At 41.4% G+C, this 19641-nt stretch overlaps 1 protein-coding gene across 2 annotated transcripts in view; it reads left to right on the top strand.

Annotated features, from left to right (window-relative positions):
- The window catches only part of nrg2b (neuregulin 2b), an 80448-nt gene that overhangs the window by 48442 nt on the left and 12365 nt on the right, over positions 1-19641 (top strand). The window contains exons 5-6 of one of the 2 annotated variants that reach the window (XM_086306624.1): positions 13587-13645; positions 18650-18673. In XM_086306624.1, the coding sequence (XP_086162750.1) occupies positions 13587-13645; positions 18650-18673 (83 nt within the window). The remainder of the gene's footprint in view (positions 1-13586; positions 13646-18649; positions 18674-19641) is intronic. The other variant, XM_086306631.1, reaches the window with a different exon arrangement.

The following is a 19641-nucleotide window of genomic DNA, read 5'->3' as shown; positions in this document are numbered from 1 at the left end:
GAACGAGCGGCGTCCGAGTGGCCTTAAACACAAAAAAACATATTTCCTCAGTATGGTTGCCAGACAGAGTAAGAATAACGGGCTCAGTGACGTGAGTAATGTCAGGTAGGCGCTGGCCGGACAAAGCAGTGACATGCAAAGTGTGGGGAAGAGGTTCCTGCCCTAGCTGAAGGCGGTCTGCTAACTCAGAGTCAATAAAATTCTGTTCCGCCCCTGAATCTATCAAAACGGAGAGAACATGACCTTTGGTGTTGACCGTGAGCTGGGCAGACAGCATTAACCGTGGAGGAGATTTGTCTTGGCTGAGACCGCCCACCAGCACTCCTACCGTCACTGGTGGGCGCGACCTTTTGCTCGAGATGGGCAAGAGGCGACCACATGTCCCTTGTGGCCGCAATAGAGGCACTCACCGGCAGAGATACGGCGCTGGCGTTCCGCGGCGGAGAGATGCGAGCCTCCAATCTGCATGGGTTGCTCTCCTCCGTCTGCGCTCTCTGCCTGCCGGGAAGAGCTGGGCTCCGAGGTGGAGCCAGCCCTCCACTGCCCCGTGGCCTCCTGGGAATTGTAGTGCCGCGGCAGACGACGAGCTCGCAGCCGGTCATCCACCTTAATACATAAAGCCATTAACTCGGTAAGAGAGTGGGGGAGATCTCGCATAATGAGTTCATCTTTCACCTCTTCACGAACATTATTGAGCAGTGCACTCCGTAAGGCCTCCGGGCCCCAGCCTGTCTCTTCAGCCAAAATCCAAAAATCAATAGAATAGTCAGACATGCTCCGCTTCCCTTGTTTGTAGTTCAGCAGACGAAGCGCGGCGACTTCAGCGCCTGAGCCTTTATTGAACACAGTCTGGAATTTAGACAGGAAATCAGCATAGGCAATCCCGGGATCCGAGCTAAGCACGACCTGAGCCCACTTTAAAGCCCGGTCCCGCAGCAACTGGACAAAAAAGGTTATTTTGGCACCGTCGTTGTTATGGAAGCGCCGCTGCTCACGGAACACAAGAGTACATTGAGCCAGAAAACCAGCACACTTGTCCGACTCACCCGTAAAAGGTTCCGGCGTGGGCAGGGGTCCGTCCGAGGGTGGCAGAGGTGCCGGAGGTGTGCTCGCAGCGGCAGGCGCAGGCTCCTGGGGGGCGGGAGCCGCCGGCCGGGGATCACTCTCCAGAGGTGTTAAGCGAGCGACCGCCTGCGTAAGCGCCGCCATTTCGTGGTGGAGCCGCTCGAGCATTTGCTCATGTCGAACCAGAGCAGCTCCCTGAGCGATGAGTGCCTGAGCGACAGGGTCCTGAGCGGCTGGGTCCCGACCTGCTGAGTCCATGATGGCTGGATCGTTCTGTCAGGTTTCAGTTAACGGACTCAGGCGCAGACCGGGACTCCTTACAGGATTTACAGATTTTATTTACACAACGACACCAGGTGATGCTATTTACAAAGTGCTGGAGGGAGGGGAGGGGGGTCCAGGGTTCCGGGGTATGTGAGGGAAAAGACGGGAATCTGACGTCCTCCAAAGGCTCTCTCTCTTCACTCCCCACACTGGGGAAACACCATCCACTCACTCGTCCACGGGATGACAGGCAGGCAGGGAAAGGTCCGGGATAGATCTGTACACAGAGATAATAGTTAGAGGCGAACAGACGGAACGAACTCACAGATCCTTATTTGCAATCTACTGAGCGACTGACGCTGATAACTCAACGATCCAGCAACGAGTGACACAGTGCTGCTGTCTTAAATCGGCCTTGTGATTATCCCGATCGGCAGCAGGTGCGTGGGCCAGGGGCGGGAGCCCATAATGAGCATCGCCCCGGCAGGAGAGAGAGAGAGAAAACATGTTGCCTAATACAGAATCAGCTGGTGAGGCACAGGGACCATGACAAGCTGTCTCTATTGTCGGTCACTCTGTTGGCATGTTACCATGAAATAATTTGCAAGCTGAGGGCACTCCAAAGCAACGAGGACAGAAGAGGCATGACGGATTTCAGGACTCATGGACACCCAAGTTTGTGAATAACTTATGAAGGAAGTCACCTGGGATTTTGAAATCAGCGGGAGGCCTTTTTTCAAAGTCTAGCTCAAAATAAAAGTTGAACCAGCGTTGCAGATATTACAGTGATGTCCATTTGGGGAATTTCTTAAATGTCACCTGGACATCCTTGTTTGATTCTCTGGAACCAGAAAGCTTGTTTATGAACTGTTTTTATTATCTCTTTATCAATTAGAATAACATAGCAGATGCCATCATGCTGACATTTTTAGCTGAGGTTAGAAAATAATTTAAGATAAAATCTTTTTACAAACTGTAGTGTAAATCTCTACTGTATTTTGCGGTTGGTCGTAAACAGCTCAAGTGTTTGTTATTTTTAAACAATCTTTAGTAACACGATTCTGTGTACACAGAGATGACAGAACCATGTTAGTTGTCATTTAATCAAAGAAAATTATTTTGCACAGACAAATGCAAATACATTTTTTCTTTGCAATAATCTGATTGTTAGTTCTCACTTTCCAAGAAGATGGTCTGACACGACCTCTGTTCTCCATGGAAAATCAACGTCCATCTAGCTATGTTAGCATAACATAAACACAGTGAAGCTGGAGGATGAACGCTAACTTTTCCCCCACTCGATAAAAGTTAACATGAGGGTTCCTGATGGTTAGGGACAAATGCAATCGCATGGCAGGATGTAAACGGACCAAACTTCAGTCAGGAGAACAACTGAGATAATCCATCCACAATACGAGGTTAGTCATTCATATACTGCAACAACATGGGAATAGAGCAGCTGCCAGAGAATTCAACATTAATGAATCAATGGTACAGAAGTGGAGGAAGAAAGAAGAATGAGTTGAGTAAAGTTTGACTTATCTGACCGTTCTGTGTCGCTTAATGCACCTTTTGGTCCAAAAAATACGGCAGAGGGTAAAATTGGCATCCAATTAAGTGTGCTGATATTTTTTTTTATTGAAAGATGAACTGGATAAATCTGTAAACCACAACTTTAATCTGTATCCTGCCTGACCCTTGGTTTGGAGGTTAACTGTTAAAAAGATATATTATAGTGCCTTTGATAGCTTTCGTCAGACACAGAAGAACATTATCTGTATTTAGGAACAAACAAACTAGAAATATAATGCTTCCATGTTTAGTGTATTATTTGTCTACTTTGTTGTTGTCTCTGTCTGCTTAGCACCCCAGTGAAGTTATCCTACATTTGACACAGAGCATTCCCTGCAGGTTTCTCCGTGCCTACGTAGCTAGCACTTTATGTTGTCCTCTCATGCTTTTGTGTACGGCAAAATTCTCTAAGACTTGACAGTGAGAATCAGAATCAGAATCAGAAAGGGTTTTATTGCCAAATGTTGAGCGGGTTTACAACATTAGGAAATTGCTGCTGTTTCACATAAGCATTTATATGACTAAAGCTACCAACTGCACATCATCCCAGTAAAGTCAATTTTCTTAATGTTTATTTGACTTTCTTTTCTTTGGAGGGTCCAACATTTAACGATTGTCTGGTGGGATCCCTCACAAATATATGAGCACGTCACACAGACAGGCACAGAGAAACCATGTTTAGCAGGTACTGGCTTCAATACAGGGATAATGTGAGTAATATATAAATCACTCAGGCTTGACAAACATTAATATTCCAGTTATCTCCCCCCTTTACTTCACATTTTACTCCTATGCACTGTTTGTGTCACCATGTTTCCTGTTGTCCCAGTAGGTAGGAGACAGGACAAGCTGTGTGACAAACTACTGGTCACAATCATGGCAAGGAGGACGTGAAATGTAGTGATAACTTTTCTGCACTGACACAGCCCCACAGTGATTAAAAACTTCACTGCTAACGATCCACTTCTTCCTTGTGTTTATTTGAAATGAACTGTAAACATAAATGCATCACTTCCTGTGAGTGGGAGGATTTTTCCTAGGAAACTGCTACCAGACTGGTAGGTGTTTAGAACAGCAAGTGCAAAAATTTTCATGAACTGAATTTTTAGATGAATCACTGCTGTGTTATATCAACTTATTCCAGAGCAAAACTGTAAATACTTGTTTGCAGCTTGTAGCACTTTCTTTTAGAGCCTTGCACTAGAATAACGGAGGTGTTACTTGGCCTTGCACTACTAGCAATTATCTTGCAGGATTTATTTATATATATTTTTCATTTATAGAAAGGTTTGTAAGTTTTTTAGACTTTGTATTTACAGCCAAAGCTTTGTACAAATCTAAACTACAGGGAGTGCAGAATTATTAGGCAAGTTGTATTTTTGAGGAATAATTTTATTATTGAACAACAACCATGTTCTCAATGAACCCAAAAAACTCATTAATATCAAAGCTGAATGTTTTTGGAAGTAGTTTTTAGTTTGTTTTTAGTTTTAGCTATTTTAGGGGGATATCTGTGTGTGCAGGTGACTATTACTGTGCAGAATTATTAGGCAACTTAACAAAAAACAAATATATACCTATTTCAATTATTTATTTTTACCAGTGACACCAATATAACATCTCCACATTCACAAATATACATTTCTGACATTCAAAAACAAAACAAAAACAAATCAGCGACCAATATAGCCACCTTTCTTTGCAAGGACACTCAAAAGCCTGCCATCCATGGATTCTGTCAGTGTTTTGATCTGTTCACCATCAACATTGCGTGCAGCAGCAACCACAGCCTCCCAGACACTGTTCAGAGAGGTGTACTGTTTTCCCTCCTTGTAAATCTCACATTTGATGATGGACCACAGGTTCTCAATGGGGTTCAGATCAGGTGAACAAAGAGGCCATGTCATTAGTTTTTCTTCTTTTATACCCTTTCTTGCCAGCCACGCTGTGGAGTACTTGGACGCGTGTGATGGAGCATTGTCCTGCATGAAAATCATGTTTTTCTTGAAGGATGCAGACTTCTTCCTGTACCACTGCTTGAAGAAGGTGTCTTCCAGAAACTGGCAGTAGGACTAGGAGTTGAGCTTGACTCCATCCTCAACCCGAAAAGGCCCCACAAGCTCATCTTTGATGATACCAGCCCAAACCAGTACTCCACCTCCACCTTACTGGCGTCTGAGTCGGACTGGAGCTCTCTGCCCTTTACCAATCCAGCCACGGGCCCATCCATCTGGCCCATCAACACTCACTCTCATTTCATCGGTCCATAAAACCTTAGAAAAACCAGTCTTGAGATATTTCTTGGCCCAGTCTTGACGTTTCAGCTTGTGTGTCTTGTTCAGTGGTGGTCGTCTTTCAGCCTTTCTTACCTTGGCCATGTCTCTGAGTATTGCACACCTTGTGCTTTTGGGCACTCCAGTGATGTTGCAGCTCTGAAATATGGCCAAACTGGTGGCAAGTGGCATCTTGGCAGCTGCACGCTTGACTTTTCTCAGTTCATGGGCAGTTATTTGGCGCCTTGGTTTTTCCACACGCTTCTTGCGACCCTGTTGACTATTTTGAATGAAACGCTTGATTGTTCGATGATCACGCTTCAGAAGCTTTGCAATTTTGAGACTGCTGCATCCCTCTGCAAGATATCTCACTATTTTTGACTTTTCTGAGCCTGTCAAGTCCTTCTTTTGACCCATTTTGCCAAAGGAAAGGACGTTGCCTAATAATTATGCACACCTGATATAGGGTGTTGATGTCATTAGACCACACCCCTTCTCATTACAGAGATGCACATCAGCTAATATGCTTAATTGGTAGTAGGCTTTCGAGCCTATACAGCTTGGAGTAAGACAACATGCATGAAGAGGATGATGTGGACAAAATACTCATTTGCCTAATAATTCTGCACTCCCTGTAGTCATTCCCAATCAAAGCGCTAAGTACCTCATGGGGTATATTTTAGTAGCCAGGGGGTACATGGAAAAATTAGATTAACTAATCACGAAGTTCAGTTCTTTAATCACTTTTTTCACTAAAGAAAAAAGTGGAGATAAACACGTTTGAGCTGAAGACTTAGAAGTTAAAGGATAAACGGTAGGCAATAATGACGCAACAAAAAATTAAAAAGCAATAAACTTAAGTAATAACAAAACTCATCTAGTTACATCATTAGCCATTAAAAATGTCTAAACAAATAAAATTATTTAAAGTAGTTGATGAAATATATGAAGGCTATGAGTAAAAAATAAATAAATAGCTAATAGGATGTAGCTGACAACTACAAGAGCTAGCCGGGAAGGTAAACAGTTTTAAACAATTTTAGCTGGCAGTACTTCAGTTTAATCCAATTCCCTTTTATTTATACAGCGCCAAATCACAACAATAGTCACCTCAAGGCGCTTTATATTGTAAGGTAGACCCTACAGTAACGCACACAGAGAAAAACCCAACAATCTCACATGACTCTCAATGAGCAAGCTCTTTGGCGACAGTGGGAAGGAAAAACTCCCTTTTAACAGGAAGAAACCTCCGGCAGAACCAGGCTCAGGTAGGGGCCATCTGCTGCGACCAGTTGGGGTGAGAGAAGGAAGACGGGACAGGGCTCTAGACTAACTTTTTGACATGGGCGCACCGGTACGCCTAACTTTAAAAATTTAGGCGTACCGGCACAAAAGTTAGGCGCACTCAAATTTTTCAACCGCATCGCTTAACACCGCAGTTTTACATGTGCACTTTCTTTGGGGGGGGGAAGTCCATACAGACAATATTAATTTCTAAATTATTAACTAACAAACTTGTGCTTAAAGTGCTTTGTCAATATTGTAGAAAATGTTAAAAACTTAATCATCATCTTGGCCTCCTCTGACAACCTGTTTGCTGCTGTCTGCTGCTGAAAGGCCGTGGGGCGAGGGGACACTTGGGCAGTGCATTTACTGCAGCATATAATGTGTTTTCTGGATACACTGTGCTTTTTCAGCATTCAAATATTGATGGCACCGTGTCAGAGCACTGGCTATGAATTTCAGACAGATCAGGCCTTAACTTAACAAAAAAGTTATCAATAGTTCTTTTCATCTTTTCTTATTACCCACAGCTACAGTACATCCACTTCTCTCAGGCCTAGGCTGCTCACTAGGGCTGAGTATCATCACTGATTTCTATAATCCATTCAATTCCGGTTCTCAAAGTCCTGATTTGATTCAATTTAGCCTCAGACAGTCAGAAATATTATAATTCTGATCATTTATCAGTACTGATACACATGAGACTTCATCAGAATTGTGAAAATCACAGCAGATGCCTTTGTGTGAAAGTAACTGAGAATAAAACACAGGAAAACATGAAGGAGATTTTCCTGGTCTGGCTTTTTATAGCAGATAACCTTAAAAATATTCTGCAATTTTGCATAATTTTAAGAAATTTAAATTTCTTCAGTATTGAACAGCAGAAATTAGGCTTTCTTGTCCGAGGTCATTTAAGTGAAAAAAGAAAAAGCGCTGTAAACAACAGTAGACTGGTGGGTAATAAGCGAATGAATAATGCAGAAAACAGATTTGAGACGGGAAACTGTTCCTGAAGTACAGAGAGAGAGAGAGCTGTGCAGGAAGTGTGATTTTTATCGTGGTGGAAGCAAAACAGCAAAAGTCAGAGGGAATTCATGACGACATTGATCAAATGTGAAGCGCAGTTTGCTGCTTCTTTTGCTGCAGGCTTGGTGAATTTTGGTTGGAGAGAGGCAAAACCTGCAGCTCAGAATCAGCGCAAAAAGACGTAAACACAGCGCGGACCCGAAGAATCGCTAAGCTCCGACAGCGTGTCCATGTTCAGGCCGTCGGGTGAGAAAGCCGAGAAAGACGAAGCTGATTCTGATGTGTTGGGTCCGCTCCGTGTTTAGGTCTTTGTGTGGAATCCGTTAATGAATTGATATCGCTTTATTCAAGCTACTCACCTCTCTCTTCCACCTGCACTTTCAACTGGACCACGGCCAATCAGAGAGGTCCCGCCCCTGACTATCTCTGATTGGTTTAGTCCACGATAGGGGCATAATGTGTGTCTGTTGTTGACCACACGGAGAGTTACAGAGATTTTTTTTTTGTTACCGGAACAGTTGGTCGCACCTGTGCGACCAAATATTTATTTTTAGTCGCACCACTGAAAAATTTGGTCGCATTTGCGACCAAATTGGTCGCACTCTAGAGCCCTGCGGGATAAAGACATGTTGTGGAAGAGAGCCAGAGATTAATAATAAGCATGATTCAGTGATTCAGTACCGATCAACATGCACCAGTGGCGTGCTAGACAAGCAAGCAGAGCCAATTACCCTGACAATAAACCAGATATCCTACCTTTCATTAATCATTTCCTTGCTAACATGCTAAAGAAGTTATTAAAAGCTTGCTCCTCATAACACATCATGGTCAAGTTGGTTATTAAAAGGAAACTTGCCTGTTACAATGATAAATCATAGAGGGCTTGTTTACTTTCTAGTGCTAGCTATGTTTCCATACCATGTGCAGATGAGCACTGATCTCAGAGCAGTGAAAGCAAAGCCAGCAGCTGCCTCAGTTTCAGAGGTTATCAACATTGCGCATGCGCAAAAAAAACTTCCTGGTTTCTCAGCTTGCCCAGCTACAACCTTTGTTAATGGGACGTAGGCATTGCCATAGAGACTCCAGTAATTTGAAGTCAACTGAGTTAAGGCTGCTTCCAGAGGCAGTAGCAAACTGTGGCCACAAGTAATTTAAAAGATGGATGCAAACAGGCAAGAAGCTTCATGCAATACAGTAGATAAACAATTGAAATAGCTATCTTAAATTAAGAATAAAAAGTTAGAATAATTATCTAAAAATATGGAAAGCAGATGAAAATGAAACTTTAAATATTGTTATATTATTATATTATATTATATAATAGTATAGATAAACAAGCACAATACTTGTCAAAACAGAATGGACACAGTTGAAATAGCTAGCTAAAAAGTGGGAAATATTTAGCTGAAAGTATTTCTAGCAGTTGGAATTGAAACATTTGTATCAAAGGTTGAAGTAGCTTGATAAAAAGTATAAATCAACAATTTTGATTTTAGCTAGTAGTATGGCTAAACAAGCACAATTTAACCCAATGGATACACTGTTAAAAGTAGTCATTATATATACTGGAGAGCTGTTAAATGGAGTAGTAGCTGGTCATGCCACCAGTTCAGATAATACAATTTCTCGATAAACTCCTAAAAGCAGATATCGAAGTCGCCTAAGTTGACTTCATAATAACCGGTTTTCTGAACTAGAGGTTTTAGTCTTTCCGTTCTAAACTGGCATACATGTTGGGTCATTTTGTAGATGTGTAACAAACATTTCCTCTGACGGTGTGGCTAACAGATGGCGTGTATAGTCATGCATGGTCAGAAGCTTTGTTTTTATGCTTTCTGTACAATAGGATGTCTCGGCTAGAAATCCATCCTTAGCTCCAGAGGTGTCTGTTTCAGGTCTCCATTTTTTTTGTCTCTTTGTTTTTACATTTCCATCTCTCTCTTTCTCTCACTCTCTTTTTCTCCCAATATTCCCCCTCCACTCGCTCTCTGCCTCTCATCTGATATACCTTTGGGTCATCGCTGAAGGATAAATCAGAACGTTTTTTTCATGGTGCTGACAAGCAGAAAACTTTGTTTGAGAGGGTTCATATAGACATTAGGAGCTGCGTATAGCAGTTTAGCGATGCAAAATGTGCAGGATTGCACAACCGCGTGTGCATGATTGCACTGCATACAACACACTGCATATTTAAAGAAGACACAGCAAGCTAGCAGTAAAGTAGCAGTAGACTAGCCAGCGTTTTCCAGAGAATTACTGTAGCTTCTCAGCTTTGTCATCCTTTGTTGGCCTGTCTGTTAAGGCCATTGGGTAACAGGATGTAAATAAGACTGCTGTCTGCAGGTGTCTGTGCTTCTTGTTCACCTCAGAGATATGTAGACCACCACCCGGCTTCACAGACACACGCATAACAACACTCTTGAATCTGCACGACAGCTTCAAATCTACCCACTGCAAAACATAGCCAGGCAGCAAGAACTGTTAACATCTCTAAAATTCTTTTTGTGCCGACCACAGGAACCTGTAATCTCCTCTTCCCTGAAGGAGAAAGTAATGCTGTATTGCAAAATGGAGTCTGTAGGTTAAAGTGGAGGACAGCACATACAGAAAGGCACCCTGGCTTAAAGTATGGAGGGTAAATTAAAGATGAGCATAGGCAAACATTCCCCCACCAAGCTGTGGGCAAGTTAAACCTCGGTGTGCCTCTGGTTTTCTGTGTAAAGCTGCAGATCCCTGCTTTGATTAATGTGAACTTGCTAAACTACAGTCTGAATGCTGGCATAGAACAGTATGTCGTGTATTCACAGCTATAGGTGGAAAATGCCGATATTCCCCTCATGAATCAGTAAAGATAATTTAATCTAAACTAATCTAATCTACAAATGCCATGAGGTCAGGCTTGTGAACGTTTTGCCCATAACTGTCCGTGGTTCTTCTGTTAAATTTGATGAGCCCTTTGAATAATGAATATAACCACATTCATTCAGATGGTTGGAACAAAAGGTGTGTTAGCTTTTTTCCCCCTTTCCTTTCCACTTGATCTGGGGGCTGAAAGAACAGTACAGAGTGGAAAAATAGGAATGCAAAGGGTAAAACGGGTGCAAAGAAATAGAAAAGAGATGATATACAGTAAAAGCTTTGCCGGCATAGGGCTGCATCTGCACCCAGTGTCTCCCACCACTCTCTCTCTCTCTCTCTGCTCTATTTATATCTCTCTGGGAAATTGCTGAGTGGGCTCTACTGAGGGTTTTTGCTGTAATTGATTCAAAATGCAAGTTGTCTCTTTAGTGGTGAGAAAGAGGAGAAAAGGATACCCAGTCAGTTATACGGACAGTGTGTGCATGAGGGGAAGACGAGGCTTCTTGCGTTTCAAACTGGATAAATTGGTTGACCACTGTAATAAATACAGTGTGGTCATTACTGGGGCCTGGGTGAAATCGCCAGAGAGCTTCTTTCATCCTATAATAACTGTAATGGGGCCACACCCATGATATCATAAAACTGTGGTCAATTGTTATGATCCATCTACAGCATATGTGCACTGCAGCTGAATAAGATATTCTATAACATGTCTATTTTTCATTTGACTGCAGTAAAAGCTGATCTACTATCAATTACAGCAATAAAGAGATTACATCAATTATTCCCAGCTGGGTAAAAGCCTCGACACCATTATAACACACAATTTAAGACATTTCTGGATTTGAAGCACTCTTACAGAGATTTTTTTTTAATTTTCAGAAAGGCATTATTTAAAATTGGGGTCCTGTAGTGTTTTAGTGAGTGAATGAAGATTAATATAAGAATGTCAAAATCAATATTTAGCCTCCAAATTACCAATAACTGGCATGCGTCAATTTTCTAGTTGCTGTGATGCAGCGAGGAGCTGCAGTTTCAGTGTTGTGAGTTTGATGGCTGATGCCAGAATATGAATCACGTTTAGCTCGTGGTATTGCTGACAGCTCGCCACCCATCCAGAAACTAAACACCACATTCTGCAGCTGCATGTAAACTGTTGCTGTTATTTATGCCCAAGAAATACCAAAACCTATTCCACCCATTTTCATGCTCACACACTGTGGAAGGCTGTCTCTCTCTGTCTGCGCGCTCTTTCATTTTTTAGACTTGTGGAAAATGCTTTGGTTTTAAGCGTGTGCCATGATTACAGGTCCTCGTTTCTTTATGATTTATTTATGGAGTACATTTAAACATCGCATTACACAGAGCAGGGACACTGCATTTAATGGAAAATGCATGACTAACGACCAGCATGACTCAAACAGGGAGGCCTGCCTTTCCAGCCGCTGTAGAGACGCACCCAAAGAGAATTACTGTCCTGCAGCTAACCTTTGCCTTTTAGAGCATTTTTCGTATCTTTCAGCTCTTTATTTTGGTTTGGAGTCTAACCTTTGTGTTGGCTATGCATTACTTATATTACACTCATTAATACATTTGAGGCAGGAGATGTGTGTGTGTGTGTGTGTGTGTGTGTGTGTGTGTGTGTGTGTGTGTGTGTGTGTGTATTAGTTATTCTGTAAAAAAGTATCTTAGTGATTAACGGCCATCATTATGTCACATTTTATTGTGTTAGCTGGTTAGCTCAGCTAAGCTACCTGAGTGCAGTTATAATTTCTCTTCCCACAAATTTTTACTAGTGCTGTCAGCGTTAATCTCATTAAAATTACATTAGCGCCATAACCGCATTAACGCGGCAAATCTCCATTAGCAATTTAGTGCAGATTGCCCCATGCGAGGGGCGGTACGGTGCTAATACGTTAGCGCCTTTAGCTTGTTAACGCGTTAGCGCCTGACAGGACTAATTTTTTACATTTCTGTTGTTTAGTTCTGTTCGATATAATAGGAAAACACTGAATTAATCACTGAAAACAATCTTTCCCTTGCTCGAAAGATCATCCAGCCAGCACTGAAATCAGCTGAATTCACCAAAAATAATTAAAAATAAAGTAACAGTTGCCTCAAAGCACTTTGTATTGCAAGGTAAAGATGCGACAATATTAGCAAGAGAGAAAAGCCCAGCAGCCAGACGATCCAGTATGTGCAAGCACTTGGCAAAAGAGGGAAGGAAGAACTCTCTTTTAACAAAAAAGGTAAACTGTAGCTAACTTTGGAGTCTTTAGCTCTGCATCTGCTACCTATGTATGCTCAGGGTACAGTCACTGTGTTTGCATCCTCTTTACCAAAAAAACTAAAATGTAATTGACGAGAAAAACATGGCGGACCAAACATCAAAATGACCATGATCAGAAAGGCAAAGAGTAAAGTGAGGCACAAAATCACAGACGTTTACATGCTAGCTCCTCCTCTGGGTAGAGCATTTATTGAAAAGAGCTCAGCATGATAAATGATAAAACGTGTTCCACTAACAGGGATTTCACAGATTAGCATCCGATTACATCATATCATCCTCCTGCATTTTTTCAAACAACTCACTTTCTTGTTTATATGTGTAAAAACAGCCCAGAATTATATCTGCTGGCTAACATATAGATCCTGCATCGGTCTTGAGTGGAGACCACTGTAAACTTACAGGTTTGGACACAATCAGGTTCATGACTGCTGTGTTTTGTTAATATGTTTGCATATTATATAATGGTTAATAAATTGTTTTAATACATTTCTCCAGTACAACGAGTGGGAGTCCATAAAGCAGTTGTTCATGTATGCATTTTGTGGGTGTTGTCTACACCTGTGTTTGTGTGTGAGAGGGGTTGGAGGCTAACGGCTGTGCGTTTGACCCCTCCTATCTCCTGCACCACCATCACACAACCCCCACGACTGTGATGATGTCTGAACTGTAGCAGTGATGTCATATTGATGGCGGTGATGTCACAGTATGCAGGTCATCTCTCTCTCTCTCTGTCTCTCTCTTTCTCTCTTTCTGTACTTGGTGGATTGTGATGTTTCTAATCCCTCATCTCTCTCCTCTCCTACGTCTCCCTCCTTCCCTTCCTCTCTCCCCCTCTTATCTATCTGTCCTTGTGTCTTCCTCCTCCTCTCTTTCCTCCTGTTTTATCCTCTCTCTTCCCGCTGTAACTTTAACCTTCCTTCCCCTCCCTCTGTGTCTCGTTTTCCCTCCATCAGGTGTCCCAATGACTATACGGGGGACCGCTGTCAAAACTCCGTCATGGCCAATTTCTACAGTATGTCCATTTGCTCTTGTCTGTCTCTTTCCCACTGAGATGCTGCATGCTACATTGGAGGGGTTGAATGGAGGGAGTGTATGCGTGTGCGTGTGTGTTTGCATACCTGCTCGTCTGTTTACTGTGAGTTATCGTATGTATGTGAACGTGTGTGTGATGTTTGCATGATTCTGTGTCCACCCTTTTCTCTCCCTGTCTCCCCTGGTTCCTCTGTGGTGCCCCTCTAGTAACCAGAAGCAACCACTGTAGGGATATTTGCATCTATTTTTCCTGCCAGCTCACCTGCTTGAAACCCTATTTAAAGTACGCTGGATCTACAAAACAGTTCCAAAATAAACAACTTAATAAGCATTATGCCTCGTCTTACAGCTTAAAATTCTGCACATCAGTCATGTAAATTACACCCAAAAGTTCTCGTGCTGCAACTTGATCCGGAGGCTTGCACTAAAAGAAACAGAGGAGACAGAGAATTAACATAATGAGCAACACAGGAGGTTGAAGTTATTTGCTTTCGTTGAATCGCTTTGTCACTTTTCTTTGTAGATGATCCATTGGTGCCGCTTGTTTTGGAGCAGCAAAAAGAGAAGCCAGAATTGAGCAATCAAGGCAAAACTATGTGGATAGAATCTATTAGCAGAAAAATCTTGGATCGATTTTACATTTTGGAAAGTTGAGTCCTTGCAACATTGTTTTGAACAGCTGCCAGTTTTTGTTAACAGTGACAATGTGCCCAAAATCCCAACAATTTGGCAAGTGAATGGAAATAAGATTTAGAGTTTGAATGTTTCAACATTTTAAGTCTTCAGGTAATGATGTTTGAAAGCACCATTCATCGTCATTCAACCGAGGGCCTGTCTCAGTGTGTATTGATCTGACTTTCTTCAAATGACATCTTAGAGGTTATTTCTTCTGACGGTTAAGAGCTTATGATATACTGTGTATATACTACCACTACAAGCACCCATGGATCATCCGATAAAATATTTTTATGGCATATTGCTAAACGCTGCTTGAACTTTTCATGTAGGGTTCACTTCAAACACATTCAGAAATTGTCACATAATTTTTGAATAAATTGAATATTTTAACATTTGGGAAATTTTCTTATTTGTTTTTCTGAACAGAGCTATAAGACTATTACCACTCATGTGATACAGATACATTAAATATAAACCTATAGCCAAGATAGCTAACAAGTTAGCGTAGCTTAGCACAAAGACTGTAAGCAAAGGGAAACAGCTTGCCTGGTCCTGTCCACGGGTACCAAAATGTTACTACCACCAAACAGTAAAGTGTTATAGTAAATTAAATTGTTATATATTTACTGTGTAATTGTAAAAAATAAAGTAAAAAACTGAAAGTTGTGGGGTTTTGATGCTAGTAGCAGTGAGTTACTGGAATATTGTTATTTACAGACAAACAGTAGAGCTAAGAGGTTAATGTTTTTACCTTTTAAATTATTTAGTGTTGAACAGAGCCAAGTAAGCTTTTTCTAAAATGTTCCAGTCGTTATACCAAGTTAGGCTAAAGATTCTTGTATCAGTCCTCTTTGTAAGTTGCCACTATGGCTTATATCCCCTCAGTTTTACCCTTTAAAAGACTTCCCTTTTACAGTCATGTGGAAAACAAAGTACTTCCTTTCTGAGGTTTCATGTATCAGGACTTAATAAAAACTACATGGGTCTTAGCTGGTTCTAAAATTATTAACATACAATAACAACTACATATGTCATATTACACTATTCATTTATCAAAAAGCAAAATGCAGAAGCACTCAGTGAAAAGGAAGTGAAAAACTAAGTAATCATTTTTCCCTTTTTCAGCAGTTTGGTTGTAGTTTTGCTGCTGTGCTTGGATTCACTGTTACATGACCCAGTTTCTGCTTTAGCTGTCAGACAGATGGCCTCACATTTGACTCTAGGATACTTTGGTATAGAGAAGAGTTCACAGATGACTCAATGAGTGCAAGGTCCCCACGTCCTGAGACTGCAAAACAAACCTAAATCCTCATCCCTCCTCCACCATGCCTTACAGTTGCTATGAGGTGTTTGTGCTGCTGTGCTGAGTTTGGTTTTCTACAGACATGGTGCATTGTTGCCAAACATCTCCACCTTGGTCTCGTTTGTCCAAAAGACATTGTTCTGGACGTCTGGAAATCTAAGCCGTACTGCCTCGCTCTCTTTACAGAAAGGAGGCTGTCTCCTGGCAAAACATGAGACTTGTTCAGTTTTCTAATTGTACTGTAACAAGTTAACATGCTAACTAAGGCCTTTAGAGTCTGAGATGTAGTTCTTGTGTTTTTTGCAGTTTCTCTGACCATTACATGGTCTGACCCTGGGGTGAATTAGCTTTAATGTCCACTCCTGGGAAGATTGGCAGCTGTCTTGGATGTTTTTCAGTTGTGAATAATCTTTCTGACTCTAGAATGATGGACTTCAAATTGTTTGGAAATGAGCTTATAGCCCTTCCCAGACTGATAGGCAGCAACAACTGCATCTTTAAGCTGATCGAGATTTTCCTCAATACCAGACCCGCAAACTGCCAAAATGTAGCTTTTATAGTGGTGCTCACACTTGCTGATTATCAGTTTTTCTGGTGCATTTGATTAGCTGCACCTCTGGTGCTTAACCTCTGAACTCCTAATTCCTTAATTAGGAATTAAGGAATTCCGTGCTTCTGCATTTTGTCTTAGATTTTGTTAAGTAAATAATAACACAGTCTAATATGCCACGTGTTGTTGTTCATCTGAGCTTATATTTACCTAATTTTAAAATCTATCAAGAACCAAATGACTGTTTTTCGATGACTGTAAGTCTAAATTTAGGTGAAGAATAAAAGGTGAAAGGTCGTATTCACATAGACTTGAATTCCACATATTTTCACCAGCCTGCCCACTGAGTGATTATCTGCGTATTGCATTACCTTCAAGGCAAAAATCAAATTAAGTTATGTTCATACAGTGCATGTACCGTACAAATTTATTAGAGCGCCACCCAAGGTAAGTTTTTGCTTAAGCACTGATGGCTAAGCACTTTGATCGAAGTTATATTTTTTAATACTAAAATATAAATACTGCTTATATCTCTGAATTTTCAAATTTACTGTTAAAAAAATCAGAAAAAATATAAAATGCATTAATATTTTTGGTTATTTGGTTATTTTTACTTAGAGTAAATTACCTACACTTCTGAACACACAGTGTGCAGCCCCAAACACAAATTTAGTTTGTTATTTTCCTAATAAATAGCATTATCATTTTTGGCAGTTTTTCCTTGTTTTCATAAGAGGTGGGCTAATAAATTCAGTGTTTACTGACAGCAAGAAGGTTCTGGGTTAAATTATGCGTTTTCAGAGGAGTTCACTACGAATTCAGACTGATGTGCAAACAGATGTCTTTTCAGCAACCTAAGAATACGACTTTTCACCTTTTCCTTTTGAACCAAATATCAGCGTTGTTTAGACGTCTGTCAGGGTCGTCTTTTCAGTGTCTTTTCAAAGAGGTTTTTGCTGGGTGGGATGTAACGTGCGAAACTCCCGTTCCCCTGCTCTCATTTTTCATTTGTGACAACCAAGCGCAACGCTCCGAATGTCTTCCTGGAGAGACAGGACTGTGTCGTCCCCTTCTCTCCAATCGTTTGCATTTTTGCTCCAATCAGCAATCAAAACATATTAAAAACACGACCAGTTTCCACATAGCCAAACCCACTTGCACAGGAAGTCAAATATGTGGATTTCCCAAAATGTTGAACACTTGTTTAAATCAGAGGGATGAAAGAAATGTGTTTGGTCATTCTCCTGTGATTGCATGGGCAGTGATAGCGAAACACAGTCGGCCAATATTGGCACAGGCACATAATTAATGGGATGAGATCTCTGCTTAAAGAATGAACAGTTTTAAAGTTAGCACCTGGCTTCTTTTGTACAGAAACAAACGAGCTCTTTCTTGTAGCTGCCCAAGCAATCACACCGAGATAAAACTTCTTGTTTCCAGGGGTTATACAGTGTTGCTTCACGTTCATGTTGTGCTTTTGTTTCTGTTTGTCTATTGCTGAAGTTTCCATACTGAATAATGTCACATTTAAAGCAAGAACCGGTTTTATTGTATGTAACGTGTGCTTATTTTTGACCCCACCATCAAGCCTTGTGTTCATGCTGAAGTCTGTCTGTGTTTTCTTTTGCACTGTGACGGTGAAGGAACACCCTCTGCTGTTTTAAATCAATTTGTGTCATTTTCTAGCAGTATTAACACACAGTGCTCAAGGTTACAGAAGTTAAAAGTTAGGGTGGACTGTTCTGGCCAGTAATGCATGTGAGGCCAGAAATATTGGGAATGCTGAGATGATCTCTCTGTAAATCCTATGAGAGTCTCTAAGAGCAGCGTTATACAGAAGGTATGCTGTAATCAGTACAAAGGCACACAGTTGCCATTAGGCGAATGAGTTACAGCACCCACCCCCATTTGTTGTGTCGGCCTCATCGACTGTACTGTGTTTTTATGTTGGAGAGAAACTCACTGCTTTTATCGTTTGTTTTCTTTACTTTTTTGTCTTATTTTTTGTCCTTTTTTATTTTGTTTCTGTCCAATGTTGTTTACTCCAGAAATGAGGTCTAGTAAATATAGCAGTAAGTGATGTGGCTTCTTGTCTTGCTGTCTTTGTCAGTCTTTCTCTGCATGCCTTTTCCTGCCTGCTGTTTCTCTTTCCTTCTGCTTTTGGTTCATTTTCTCCCTTCGTGTTTGATTTCTGCCTGTTTTTTGGCTTCGTTTGTTTGGGTTTTTCTTTTTTTGTTTAGTTTTTCCTGTCATTTCTGGGGATCACAGAGCTGAGGCTGTCTGAGTTGTCTGTCTGTTACTAGACGGTACGCGTGTCAGTCACTCTATAATTAACTTATATCCTGGTTCAGCATATGCAGGACATGGAAATAATATATCTGCTCCAAAGTGGACATTACACCTGACCCTATGTGTCTCTTTCCTTTTACCACGACAACTTTCTGCGCTGGCAGAGCTTCTCAGAATTGAATTTATGGGTATGGAACATTATTATTCATTTTGCTGTGCTTAAAGGATGTGCCAAGATCCTCTCACAGTCACACATTATTGTGCCATCTTCTCTCTAAAACCAACAACTGGGTCTCTCACAACCTGTCCTTCTTTTTCTCCTGCCCACTAACTTGGTTTTAAGACACCTAACCTCCCGTCTTTGCATGCACTCTTCTTTTTTTGGTGTAACAACACTAGAGAAAGAGACAAATTCATTGGGAAGGGATACAATAATAAGAGAACGTGCAGAGGTGCATTCAAACTCAGTGTAAGGGGCTCCTGATACGACTCCAAACTGTTTATCTGGACACCATATCAGAAAAGCAAAAAGCTGCCTCTTTGCTCCAAAAGAAAAATCAGCGAATGTTTTGCATCATTGATAAATACAAGTAACTGGCTCGTCCGCCGGGCTTTGGCAGTGTGCATATTGGTTTCAGCAGCCCGTCGAACAAAAACATGCAAGCTACGAGCATTTTTGCAAAGCACTGCCAAAAGCCAGCAAAAAAAGCCTGACTACATAGTCTGTCCTTATTATTATGCCCTTGATTGACTCAGTGTCAGAGTCAAGAGCTTGCCTGTCCTAAATCACGATCGCTGCTGGCCCCACTGTGCCAGGGAGCTTGCCTTCCCATTTCCTTTTGCCTTTCTGTATCAGTACCCTGTGACACACACACAATGCCGGGCCGAGGCTCTCGTAGGCTCGTCAATCCCTACAGAGGCCCTTTATTTAAAGACTGTCCTCGTGCCCCCCCCCTTTCCCTTCTTTTCAGTGGCGTGTCTAGAGTTTTTGTTTTGTTTTGTTTGGCAGGTTTAATGATAGGTTTCAGGCACCACTGAACGGCATTAGTTTTAATGTAAACTGAGAAGAAACTCATTTGAACAAACAAATATTTGTGTTGCAGAAGATTTAAATGGTAAATGGCCTGTATTTGTATAGCGCTTTACTTAGTCCCTA

This window comes from Aulonocara sp. 'chitande type north' Nkhata Bay, linkage group LG2, assembly GCF_057382095.1.
Source record: "Aulonocara sp. 'chitande type north' Nkhata Bay isolate Kocher_YH1m ecotype deep benthic linkage group LG2, A_spYH_male_GT1.1, whole genome shotgun sequence".
Classification (NCBI taxonomy): domain Eukaryota; kingdom Metazoa; phylum Chordata; class Actinopteri; order Cichliformes; family Cichlidae; genus Aulonocara; species Aulonocara sp. 'chitande type north' Nkhata Bay.
Note: the sequence above shows the minus strand (reverse complement) of the source record. Positions and strands in the feature narration are given on the sequence as shown.